This window comes from Dipodomys spectabilis, unplaced genomic scaffold (assembly GCF_019054845.1).
Source record: "Dipodomys spectabilis isolate Male_0828 unplaced genomic scaffold, ASM1905484v1 ptg000002l, whole genome shotgun sequence".
Lineage (NCBI taxonomy): Eukaryota > Metazoa > Chordata > Mammalia > Rodentia > Heteromyidae > Dipodomys > Dipodomys spectabilis.
In genome coordinates this window covers 16,541,839-16,555,594 of record NW_024870679.1, presented here as the reverse complement: position 1 = coordinate 16,555,594, position 13,756 = coordinate 16,541,839, and the positions used below count along the sequence as shown (strand labels likewise).

At 39.4% G+C, this 13,756-nt stretch overlaps 1 protein-coding gene across 4 annotated transcripts in view; it reads left to right on the top strand.

Annotated features, from left to right (window-relative positions):
* Btbd8 (BTB domain containing 8) overlaps positions 1-13,756 on the top strand; it is an 80,993-nt gene that overhangs the window by 51,507 nt on the left and 15,730 nt on the right. For all 4 annotated transcript variants that reach the window (XM_042681756.1, XM_042681764.1, XM_042681746.1 and 1 more), the window contains exons 10-11: positions 11,802-11,984; positions 12,651-12,788. In XM_042681756.1, the coding sequence (XP_042537690.1) occupies positions 11,802-11,984; positions 12,651-12,788 (321 nt within the window). The remainder of the gene's footprint in view (positions 1-11,801; positions 11,985-12,650; positions 12,789-13,756) is intronic.

Sequence of the window (13,756 nt, the reverse complement as noted above, 5' to 3'; positions counted from 1 at the left end):
TTTCTTTAACTTTTTATAGTTCTCATTAAATAGTTCTTTTACATCTTTGGTTAGGTTAATTCCTAAATATTTTATTTTTTGGGAGGTTATTGTGAATGGGGTTGCTCCCTTTATTTCCCTCTCTTCCTGTGCGTTATCAGTGTATAGGAAGGCAACTGATTTTTGTGGGTTTATTTTGTATCCTGCTATTTTGCCGAAGTGACTTATGATTTCTAAAAGTTTGGGGATGGAGTTTTTGGGATCGTGGAGGTATAGTATCATGTCGTCTGCAAAAAGGGATAGTTTCACTTCTTCTTTCCCTATGCGGATCCCTTTAATGTCTTTTTCTTGCCTTATTGCCCTGGCTAAGGGTTCTAGGACTATGTTGAAGAGGAGTGGAGACAGTGGGCATCCTTGCCTTGTTCCTGTTTTTAGGAGGATTGGTTGTAGCTTTTCCCCATTAAGTATAATATTGGCTATTGGTCTGTCATAAATGGCTTTTATTGTTTTTAGAAATGTTCCTTCTATTCCTATTTTCTCCAGAGCTTTTAGCATGAATGAATGTTGAATTTTATCAAAGGCCTTTTCTGCATCTGTGGCGATAATCATGTGATTCTTGACCTTGGCTCTGTTGATATGCTGGATTACATTTATTGACTTACGTATGTTAAACCATCCCTGTGTCTCTGGGATGAAGCCTACCTGATCATAGTGTATTATTTTTTTTATGTGTTTCTGGATTCTGTTAGCTAGAATCTTGTTAAGGATCTTTGCATCTGTGTTCATCAAGGAGATTGGCCTGTAATTCTCCTTTTTGGTTGGGTCTTTGCCTGGTTTGGGGATGAGTGTGATATTGGCTTCGTAGAATGAGTTTGGGATAGCTCCCTCCTTCTCTGTTTCTCTGAAGAGCTTGAGGAGTATGGGTATTAGTTCTTCTTTAAAGGTCTTATAGAATTCTGCTGTGAATCCATCTGGTCCTGGGCTTTTTTTTGTTGGAAGACTTTTGATAGCTTCCTGTATCTCATTATAGGATATTGGCTTATTTAATTGGTTAACTTCTTCTTTGCTCAGTTTGGGTAACTTGTATTTCTCTAAAAATGCATCCATTTCCGCCAGATTTTCTTCCTTTAGAGAGTATAGCTTTTGAAAGTAGTCTGTTAGAATTGTTTGGATATCTTGGGTACGTGTTGTGATGTTTCCCGTGGCATCCCTAATCCTATTAATATGGGTTTCCTCTCTTCTTTTTTTAATTAATCTTGCCAACGGGCCATCAATTTTGTTTATTTTTTCAAAGAACCAGCTTTTTGTTTGGTTTATTTTGGTTATGGTTTTCTGATTTTCTAATTGGTTAATCTCTGCTCTCAATTTGGTTATCTGGCTTCGTCTAGTAGCTTTAGGTCCCATTTTTTCTTGTTTTTCTAGCTGTTTTAGTTGCAACATGAGATTATTTACTTGGTCTGTCTCCATTCTCTTGATGTGGGCACTGAGGGCAATAAATTTGCCCCTCAGGACTGCTTTTGCTGTGTCCCACAAGTTTCTTTGTGAGGTGTTTTCATTTTCATTGAGTTCTAGGAAATGCTTTATTTCTTCTCTGATCTCTTCTGTTACCCAGGCCTTGTTAAGGAGTGTGCTGTTCAATTTCCATGTATTAGAGAAATTTCTGCGGTATGCTTTGTTATTCAGAGCTAGCTTGATTCCACTGTGGTCAGATAGGATACAGGGGATTATGTCGATCCCTTTGTATTTGCTTAAGTTCCTTGAATGAACTATGATATGGTCTATTTTGGAGAAAGTTCCATGAGCTGCTGAGAAGAATGTGTACTGTGTTGTTTTAGGGTGAAATACTCGGTAGATGTCAGTTAATTCCGCTTGAAGTATGGCCTCACTTGATTCGGTAGCTTCTTTGCCAATCCTCTGGTTGGTAGACCTGTCCTTTGGTGAGAGTGGCGTGTTAAAGTCTCCTAGTTTTATCGTATTGGGATCTATTTTATTCTGTAAGTTTGAGAGCATTTGTTTAACATATCTGGGTGCACCAATATTTGGGGCATATAAGTTGATGATGGTTATATCCTCCTCTTGGATTGTTCCCTTTATTAATATGTAGTGTCCGTCCTTGTCTTTCTGTACTGATTTTAATGAAAAGTTTATTTTGTCAGATATCAGGATAGCTACACCTGCTTTCTTATTGGGGGCATTTGATTGGTAGATCCTTTTCCACCCCTTCACTCTGAGTTTGTTTGTATGTTTGGCTGAGAGGTGGGTCTCCTGAAGGCAACAGATGGATGGGTCTTGTTTTCTGATCCAGTCCTCAGTTCGTTTTCTTTTAATTGGCGAATTCAGCCCATTTATATTAAGAGAAAGTATAGAGAGATGCATTGTTGTCCCTGCCATTCCGTTTTCCTAAGTTTTTCTTCTTTCCTTTCCTCCTGTGCTTGCTCAGTTAGACTTTGAGTAATGCCTGTTTGGGGCAGGTCCCAGTTCCTGGTTGCTTTCTTCAGGTTGTGTCCCCCCTCTTAGAATTCTTTGTAATGCTGGCTTAATGTTTATGTATTCATTTAGTTTTTCTTTGCTATTAAAAGTTTTCAGTTCTCCATCGAATGTGAATGCTAGCTTTGCCGGGTATATCAGTCTGGGTTGGCAGTTATTGGCTCTCAGGGCTCGTATGGTGCTTTCCCAGGCTTTTCTTGCATTCATTGTTTGTGTGGAGAGATCTGCAGTGATTCTAATTTTTTTCCCGTTGTAGTATAGCTCCTTCTTCATTTTTGCTGCATGCAGGATTGTTTCCTTATTATTCAGATCCATCATTGTTACTATTATGTGCCTAGAAGTGTTTCTCCTGGGATCTTGCTTGTTGGGTGTTCGATAAGCTTTTGTGATGTAGTTAAGATGGTCGTTTTTGAGGTGGGGAAAATTTTCATTGACTATCTTGTTAAATAGGTGTTGCATTCCCTTGCTCTGGAATTCCTCACCTTCGTCCACTCCGATTATGCGAAGGTTAAATTTTTTAGCATTATCTGCTTGCTCTTGAATTTCCCTTTGGTTTAATTTGAGTGATTTTTCCATATCTGTCACTTTTTGGTCCAGTTGGTGTATTCTGTCTTCTGTATCTGACACTCTACCTTCCATTTCATTCACTCTGTTGACCGTGGCTTCTATTGTGGTTTGCATGGTGGAAATGGATCCCTTTATGGATTCAATGTTGGTTCTCAGAGTACTGATCTCACCTCTCAATGAGGTGATATCAGTATGCATTACCTCTAATTTGGCGTTTATCTCACTTCTTACTGAGGTTTGTGCAGCTTCTATTTTTGCATCCAATTTTTGTTTGATATCCTGTATATCTTTTGATAGTTCATCCTTGTGCTCTTTCAATTTCTGATCCATTTCTCGCTTTATTTCTTGAGTCATTGCCTCCAGCAACCCTTGGATGTAGTTTTTGTCTTCCATTCCTGCTTTGCTCCCACTGGGGCTCTCCCCTGCGTGGCTGCTGGCTTTTGAGGTGAGCTTGCTGTCCTGGGTAGTGGTAAACCTTGTGATTTTTCTCTGTGATTTTCGCATGGGGGTTCAGGAGACTGCTCTTCAATCTTGTTTTGGTGTGTCTGTCTTTGCTTGGTTGCTGATTCTGTATTGGTAGAGAGAGTCTGTGCCTGATCTGGATTCTGTTGGGAGCCTATTTCCAGCTGCTATTCACTTAGGATTCTCAGCTCTCTGCTGTAGCAATTCCCGCCTTTGGAAGGGTTGAGCAGCCTAGACTGCTTGTGTTTGCTCCTGCGGGTGCTCTTGGGAAGATCAGATGCTCTGGATGCATTCTCCCAAATACTGGAGTCTGCTATGGGCTCCTGCTGTGTTTTTGTTTGTTTGTTTTGGGCTGGTTGTGGGCTTGAACTCTAGGTTTGGGTGCTGTCCCTCAGCTCTTCAGCTCAGGGCTGGCACCCTACCATTTGAGCCACAGCCCCACTTCTGACCCTTTTTGCTTTGTTCAGGCGCCAGTCCCCTGGCCTGGTTCCGGCCCCAGCCTGGAGCGCGCTCGTTAGGCCTGTGCTAATGTGTATACCACCTTGGTTATGCAGCCTGGAGGACACAGTTCAAATTTCTTCTACTGTTGGTAGTCTTGACCCAGGGGCACTGTTCCTGGCTTGAGCATTTAAGCTCCCTTCCAGGGGCGCTCTTGCTCTGGCCTGGCCAGCAGAGTGTGCTCCACCGGCTGGTGGAGCTCTCGAACAGTTCCCAGTTTTAGTGGGTCCTGTGGTCCGGGTGTTGGGGTAGGGAGTCTAGGTCAGGGTCTGGGGATTCCCTCCAGCTCTGGTCTCCCTTGATGGATTCCCTGTCCCCTGATGGGTACTCACCCTGTAGGTCGTCAGTTGTTGTTGCAGTCCGTCAGTTGTTGTTGCAGTCCGAGTTCAGTTGGGGTGGTTGCGGGCTGAGTTGGGCGGCCCCCCGCCGGGTCGTTGCAATCGCGATTGGGCGGGTGGTCTGCGGGCAGGTCCCTTTGTGGCGCTGCTGGTGCCGGGCGGCTTTGGCGGGATGGAGCCTCTCCTCTCCGGTGGAGAGTGATGTGTTGGGTGGGATCCTCCTGGAGACTCCCGGCTGGTAGGTTTCTCTGTTCCTGGCGATCCGCTGTTCTGCAATCCGGTACCTGGTGATCTGCAAGCAGCCCCCTGTGTCTCTGTGGCTCCGGCAGCCCCCGCCGGGCCGGCTGGCCGGCGGCTTGGCGCACTGCCGCGCGGCCAGTAAAGGTTGGGGGAGGGGTCTTCGCTCTTCTCTGTTCTGAAATTCTTCTTTTCCTCTCTTTCTTTTTTTTGTTATTTTCCACCTCTGGTTTTTCTCTGAGTGTTCGTCTTTTTGTTGTTGTCGGTCTCTTGGGGAGATTAAAGGTTGGAACTCGAACTCTCTTTTTGGTTGGAGAGAGCTGTGGCGTTTCCCTACTGCCCCGTCGCCATCTTGGTCCCCTATCCATAAAGTGTTTTTAATTAAGTTGTTTACATTTCTTTAGGCATAATGCTGTTGCACACTTAATAATCTGCAGTACAGTATAAATAACTTCTGTGTGCTCTACACAATGAAAAATTTCATGTGACTTGCACTACTGTAAGTCATTGCACAACATTGTGACAGTCTGGAACTAAACTCTTCTCTGAGGTATGCTTGTAGTCATTTCACGTGAGTTGGCTTCTGTCCTTGCCTTCTTATTCTTTTGTTTGAAGCTTATCTCTTTGACTCTTCATTTTCCTTGCCATGTGTTGCACACACCCACATTTTTTTCCCTGCATATTAGACAGAACAGCCAGGCTTTTTGTACTGGCCTTCTGCTGGAGAAGACCTTTGCCAACCAGCTCAGCTAGAGATACTAGCACTTTGTGCTATGCTAAGGTAAGAGACTGATTCCCAGCCCAAACCACCTTCTCTTTTCTCAGTAATCCTCAAGCATAACTGCATTATTCTGGGGTTTTATTACTACCCCAAGACAAGCAAGACAAAGCCAGTCCTCTGGGAATGATCTAGAAAAATTAAGATGTTTTTGGTAAGCTCCAACTCTTTGTGTCCCAGGACAGAAACTGGGAGCTGGACTTGTAGTAAGAGATATCTCAGATTTCCCTACCAGCTTTATAATGAATTCATTTGTAACATTTCAAGTCATGGTTTAACTATTTTCTTGTTCTTAAACTGTTTAAATCCTTTAAAAATATACAAATTTTTGCCCTGTTGAGCCAAATTAAGCTGATATATGTGTGAATATATATATATATATATACATATACATATATATATATATATATATATATACACATACATGCTCAGTTACTAGTTTTAAGGCTAAAGGATAAATGCCTATTTGACTAACTTGATATCACAAGTATTAAGAAATAGTATGAATTATAATATATAATGTTAGGATAATGGAAGGCAGCTGGAAAAAATTCAAGTTGAATTCACACCTCATATGTCATAGTAGGGATATATTCCAAATAAGTCAGATATTTGAATGTTAAAAATTCAGCAATTAAAATCCTATAATATATAGTGTCATTACTTTGTAATCTTGCACAGAATGGAGCTACAAAATTCAGAAGCAACAAAGGAAATTTGATTACATAAAAACATACCATCTCTACATAGTAAAAATGCCCTAAAAAGAGTTGGATTTTTGTTTTTTGTTTTTTTTTCTAGTTGTAGGGCTTGAACTCAGGGTCTGGGCGCTGTCTCTGAGCTCTTTTGCTCAAGGCAGGTGCTCTACCACTTTGAGCAATAGCTTCACTTCTGGTTTTTGTATGGGTAATTGGAGATAAGAGTCTTATGGGGACTTTTCTGCCTGGACTGGCTTCAAACCATGATCCTCAGATCTTGGCCTCAAGAGTAGCTAAGATTATAGATATGAGCCACTGGTGCTCAGCTAAAAGAGTATTCTTTTTTTAAAAAGATCTTAAGCACTGTCAGAAAAAACAAGTTATATATAGTTCATACATTTATAGTATAAATTCTAACAGAGTTTCTACAGATTGATTTTTTTTAATGGAAAGCTAAACCTAGTATAGAATTAAAAGGTCACAAAAGAAATTCAGTATCTTTTCATATGAATAGTAGACTCTGTACTTCATTTAAGAAATGGTCATTGAGGGCGGGGTTGGGGGGGGCAGGGAGATGGGAAGGGATAGGAAGGGGAAACAGAAGGCAACAATGCTTGATAAGAAATGTACTCATTACCTGGCCCATGTAATTGTAACCCCTCTGTATGGTATTTTCACAATAAAAAAAAAAAGAAAGAAATGGACATTGAAACTATAGCATCCTACCATTTTCTACCTTTCAAAATGGTAAAAATAAGGAAATTGGTTCTATATTGTGTGATGTACAGAAATGTATTAATTAATTCCTGGGAGAGCATGAGTTAATGTGGCTTTTGCTCTGTTTTCCAAACTTTTTTGACTGGCTAAAACTAAGTGGGGTTTTTTTCCCATTATAGCCCATCTGATAATATATATAACTGAAACGAGTTTCAGAACTCTTTCTTTCGTTCTTTCTTTTTTAGTACTGACTTTGAACAACTAAATACATGTCTCCAGACTGATAGGGAAGAATCTGAATCTGCCATTTTTAAAACAGTGCTGCATTGAACATACGTTGGCAGTATTTGGCTACCATGGTATCTTAGTTCATATCTTCTTGGCCCATATTTATACTCTGATCATTGCTGTAGCAATCTAGCTGAACACAGGTGTGATCTGATAGCACTGTTGCTCAGCTATTTCATATTCTTTCTCACTTCCTATTCTGTGGTGTCAGAGCTGGCCCACATGAGATACCTACATCTCAACAGTTCTTTACTTAGTTTGCTTGCTTGTTTGCAATGCTAAGATTGAATCCAGGGCTCATACATGCAAGGCAAGCACTCTGTCAATAGCTATATCTCCAGCATAGCCATGCTGAACCTTGTAATCCTGGCAATGAAAGGGAGTTGACACTCCAGAGGGTAAGTTTTGACCAAGGGAGATGGGAACCAGTGGTTAAATGTTTCTTCTTTGTCTCTTGAATGGTTAATTCAAAGTTCATCCTCCATATTCATCATAAGGGAGTCCTACACAAGACTAACTCCCAGGCAGTGAATACTCTGTCAGTGTTTCTCAAACTGATGTATATATAAACCACTTAGCAATTGTGTTTAAATACAGATTTAAACTCAGTAACTGAAATGATGACCCACGGAGCCCAGATTTGTAACAGGCTATGACTGATGCTAGTACTGCATGCACACTTTGAATATAAGAAGCTAGAAAACATACCTGTAGCCTCACTTTCTTCCCTTCCCTGTTTTTTTCTCCCTGGGCCTTGAATCCCCTAAAATAAGCTATCTATGGACAAACCTATTTCTCCCTTTCAGTTTTTCTGTAGAACCCATGCTAAGAAATACAGTGTTAACCCATTAACTCTATAGATAAAATACATATATATGTAAAATGTTTACACAAGGTAATTTGTTAGTATAACAACAAAACATTGGAAACAATCAAGAACTAATTAAATGATGTATCTATATTATGGACTATTAAATAGCTATTAATACAATAACAGGACCAGAAGTGGTATTGCATACCTATAATCCCAGCACTCAGAAGGAGAGGAAGGAAGGAGGATAACATCTGGGTTACATCATGAATTCAAGAATATTATAGGCGGATGCAACAATGCTTGATAAGAAATGTACTCATTATCTTGCCCATTAGTTGTAACCCCTCTATATGGTAATTTCACTATCAAAAATATCATAGGCTACATATTGATACCCAGTCTCTCACAAAAATGAAATCCCAAGATAGTAAAAGGGCTCTCCATACATTGACAAGAAAAAATTTTAAGATGTATGCTAAGTGTAAAAGACAAAGTAGAATGTATGGTATGCTGTCTCCATTTGAATTAAATAAGGGAACACAGTGTGTGTGGGCGTGCGTGTATGCGTGTGTGCATGTGCGCGTGCCCACGCATGTACATGTGATTGTATGTGTGTTGTACAAAATCATTCTGGAAGGATAAAGAAAAATAATACTGACTTGAAATTGGTTAGTATGGGACAAAAAGAAGGACTTTTCCTAGTATTACCCCTGGCCTAGAAGTATATTTTATTTCTTCTTTGAAATTCAAGATACTCTGACATTTAATATTTGTCATATGTTCAAATCATTATGAAAAATATTATTTATATTATCATTTAATTGTATCTGTATTTTAGTTTTCTAAGAAATTCTAAGCTATATTATAAACTGTACTCTGTATCTCTACTGTAAAAAATTACTGTTAGAGCACATGGCATTATGCATATAGTAAGCACTACTGCTATCTGCCAAATTGATTTGCATACCCTGCATTTGGTTCCACAATCAGAATAATGCCTATAGTGGAATAAATTGGGCTTACTGCCTAAGATTCTTAGTAATTGCACTATTACTCAGAAAGTCACTATAGGAGGAAAGATTATAGTACTAAAAAAATAAAAGACTTGAGCTGGATGTTTATGCCTGTAAACCTAGCTACTTAAGAGGCTGAGAACTGGATAATCAAAATTCAAAGCCAGCCTGAGGAAAAAAAATGTCCACAGATTCTTATCTCCAAAAATAATCAACAAAAACAGACTTGAAGCATGCCTCAAGTTGTAGACCACCAGTCAAGCAAGCCAAGTGAGCACAAGGACCTGAATTCAAGCCCCAGTACTAGCAAACACAGCAGCACAACAAAAACCTCAAATAATGGCAAAGTATGTTCTTTTCTCTGTTAAAGCAATGGAAATACATTACGCATTTTAAAAAATTCTTGCTAAGCTGGGCGCCGGTGGCTCACGCCTGTAATCCTAGCTACTCAGGAGGCTGAGAGCTGAGGACTGCGGTTCAAAGCCAGCCCGGGCAGGAAAGTTTGTGAGATTCTTATCTCCAATAAACCCCTAGAAAACTGCAAGTGTTTCTATGGCTCAAGCGGTAGAGTGCAGGGACAGCGCCCAAAGCCCCCCCGACCGACAAAAAAAAAAAAAAAAATTCTTGCTAAGAATGTAAAAATGTTAAGGTTTTAATGTTCCAGGATTAAACTTAAGTTATCTTAGAAATCCACTTACATCCTTAGTCTCTATGTTAAAGGACCAGTGAGACTACCTGAGTGTTTACTATGACCTAGTTCCTTACTAGGCCCTGGGGAGACCAGACATGGTTTCACACTCATTGAACATACAGCATAGTGAGGGAGACAGACATTAATCATGTGTTCATGTTTGAATAACTGCAAATGATTTAAGCACTTTAAAAAAAAGGACCAGTTCTTTGAGACAAAGGAATCTGGTGTAGGTGTGGGATCAGGGAAGACATACTATAGATTGAGAAGGTGTGGAAAGCCCATCTCTTACAGTCAGTGCTAAGTCTTTCTTTCATTCCCATTGCTATATGTTAAACCTATCTCACAACTAAAAGGCTTAAAACTAGGATTTGTTATCTCTTATATTCTGTGGCTTGATTGGATGATTCTTCTGCTGATCTTGCTTGTGGCAAGATCAAGTTCCTCTTGTGGGTAGGCTCAAAGCTTTGTTTTCTGTTCTCTTCTTTCCCTTCTTCTCCTTTACTTTTCTACTCCTTTCTTTCCTTCTGTTTGTTTGTTTTTAAGTATTGAAATTTGAACTTAAGGCCTTTTACTTGCTAGGCAGGCACTCTAGCATTTGAATGATAATACTACCCTTTTTTGCCCTAGTTATTTTTCAACTGAGATCTTGCATTTTTGCCCAGATAATGATCCTCCTAGTGGGAGATAAAGGATGGGGTAACAGTGATTAAAATCAAATGTACTTATTGCCTTACCTATGTAACTGTAACCCCCAGATCATCACCTTTTCAATTAAAAAAATGATTCTCCTACCTGTTCCTCCTACATAGCTGGGATTACAGATGTGAACTACCATGCCCTACTTATTGAGATGGGATCTTGCTAACTTCTGGACCAGAATGACCTAGAATCATAATCTACTCTGCCTTCCAAACAGCTGGGATTAAAAAGCCACCATATCCAACTCACACAATCTTTCTTTCCAAGCTTTTTTCTTAAAAGGCTTTTCCTAGTGGTTCCAGGATTCTGAGGATAGAGGCAGAAGCTGCAAGATTTCTTGAGACTTAGGCTCTGAAACTTGCACTTCACCATTAAAACAAATGAAAAGATCAGTCCATATTCAAGGCGTGAGGAAATAGAGTATACCTCTTGGTGAATGGAGCTGCAAAGACTTTTTGGCCATGTTGTTGTTTTAATCTCCTGTAGTCTGTAAGGTAATAAATTAATGTTTTCTAAGCATTGTTTTAAGAACTAGAAACCCAACACCAACAAGATGCGTCATATTTGCCATTTTTCCCTGTTCCTTGGATTTGTGAGATGTCATTCCACTTTTCATAGAAATTAGTACTTGTGAATATATATTCTGTGGCATAAAATGAATCATCACTAAATGAAAAAATATAACAAATAGAATCTTTACAAATTAGAAAAGAGAAAGAATAAGTAATTTTTAGCCTTTCTGAATTTTTCACTTAAGGACATATATTTTATGATTATAAAAGAACTCCTGCCAAATCAGTATAGACCTATAGTTATAGATTATCTCTATAGACATATACTTTATTTGTTTGTAAAAAGGTTTCCCTCTGTCATCAAGGCTGGCCTAGAACTCAGGTAGAGCCCAGGCTTTCTCAAACTCACAATCTTCCTGAATGCTGGGATAACAGGCATGAACCTCTACACCTGACTCTGCACACAAATGAACTCAGTAATGATAATCTCAGAGAAGTCAATTTTGTTTTCTTTGTAGTTCTAAATTTTATTCTCAGGTTTATTTAGCTACCTTTCAGAGTTGGTTTTTCTAGTTCAAAATTTGCCCTTTTGATTAATTTTGAATGAATGAGTGAACGAATGAATATTTTAATTAAAGTTACAATGATAGTATCTATCTGATTGAAGCGAGTCATGGTGGGAGGGAGAGTGGACCTGAAACTTTTTTTTTTGTTTTGTTTTGTTTTTGGGTCCGGTTGTGGGGTCTGAACTCTGGGCCTGGGCACTGTCCCTCAGCTCTTCAGCTCAAGGCTAGCACTCTACCACTTGAGCCACAGCGACACTTCCGGCTTTTTTCTTTTTGCTTATGTGGTGCTGAGGAATCGAACCCAGGGCCTCAGGCATGCAAGGCAAGCTCTCTACCACTGAGCCAACTTCCCAGCCCCCTGAAACTTTTTTTGTTATAAGCAGTAATTCCACCTAACCTTTTTGTTTTTAATTCCATTTTTTTAAAATTCCTGTATATTTTTTTAAAATTCTAGAGTGATAAGAATGCCGCTTTTCTTCTGATGGAAAGTGATAAGCTGATCCTCAGTTTACCCAGAGTAAAATGGACAGAAGCTGCATTGGCCATGGCATCTCAGCTCCAAGAACAGTGCATTGCCTTTATTGTAGAAAACTTCCCCAGCATCATTCAGAGTGAAAATTTCACTCTTTTCCTACAGGTACTATATCTAAAATTTCATCCTTTATTTAATCCTTTCTTTGTTTTCTAATTTTAATTATGTAAGAGATTTTTAAGTGCAGGTTGCCTTTGATTAAATTAGTGTGATTTAAATAAATTCCATAGCAGATGGCAGAGTTAGCATGATGGACAGGATGTGGGCTCGCAACACAAGGCAGGCAGGAAGGACAGGTTTGAGTCCACTGGCAAGGCATACCGTGACACTAGCCAGCTCTGTCAGTCACCAGAGCCACATTTTAGAAATCAGAATCATAGATTTTTCTTTCCCTTTAGATTAAACCCAGAGCATATGCTTGCTTTGCTACACCTCTACCCATGATATTGTTTTGATCAGTAATACAATTATGGTCCCTGCAGAATTTCCTCTCTGACTTAGCAGCTACCTTCTCTAGAAGTAGTCATTGCATAAAGAATTCTTACTGCATATTTCTGATACTAGAACTGTGTTGTCTCTTAAAAACAATATGCATGTAGGATATATAATATGCAGATTTTTTTAACAAAGGAATAGGAAAAGGCACCTATGATTTCTGGTGTTGAACTCATATAGTCAGTTAAGATGGTTATTCTGCTTTCATGCTAGGCTTTCATATTTCTTACATATATTTTCATGTTTCTACTGAAAATCACTATGTATGTTTTGCAGTCACAAGCGATGAGCAGCACAGCTGATTTGTTGGACAAAATTTTAAAAGCAATTGAAGAAAATATTACCACTGAAAATAGTTGCTCTCTTTTTATGGCTCTGGAAACATTACTGAACTCTGAAAATACACAAGAAATGGTACTAAATGTAATATAGTTCATTAAAATAATGTAATATTGGAAGTGTTTAGAGATTTTAAATTACTTGTGTGGGTTTTTTTTTCTTTTTTCTTTTTCTTTTTCTTTTGTCGGTCGTAGGGCTTGAACTCTGGGCCTGAGTGCTGCCCCTCAGCTCTTCAGCTCAAAGCAAGTGCTCTACCACTTGACCCACAGCACCATTTCAGGTTTTCCAAGTGGTTTATTGGAGATCAGTCTCACGGACTTTTCCTGCCTGGGCTGACTTTGAACCATGATCCTCAGATATCAGCCTCCTGAGTAGCTAGGATTACAGGTGTGAGGCACTGGCACCCAGCTACTTGTGTGTTTTAAATATTGTATGAGTCAATGAAGCGCTAGGCAGTAGATACCTGGGGTTGATTATCTTCTCTACTTCTGTGTGTTTTTGCAATTTTCTTTTAAAAAAAATTATATTATTATTGTTGTTGTTAAGAAGTTGTACAGGGCTGGGAAGGTGCCTCAGTGGTAGAGCGCTTGCCTTGCATGCGTGAGGCCCTGGGTACGATTCCTCAACACCACATAAGCAAAAAGAAAAAAGCCAGAAGTGGCGCTGTGGCTCAAGTGGTAGAGCGCTAGCCTTGAGCTGAAGAGCTGAGGGACAGCGCCCATGCCCAGAGTTCAGGCCCCATGACCAGACCCCCCCCCAAAAAAAGTTATACAAAGGAGTTACAATTCCATAAGTCAGGTTTTGAGTATAGTGCTGGTTGGTCAATGTTACCCCTTTCTTCATTTTCCCCTCTTTATCCTTACCCTGAAGATGTTTGGAATTTTCATAATAGAAAAATTATTTATAGTCTATTCATTTCCAAATGAAATTCTTATAAAAGTTTAGAATTTGGCAGTTTGGCTATTTAATTCTAAACATAGTTTGGTACTCAGCAATATTTTTTGGCAAGATGTAACGAGTATTTCTAGTTACTATACTTAATT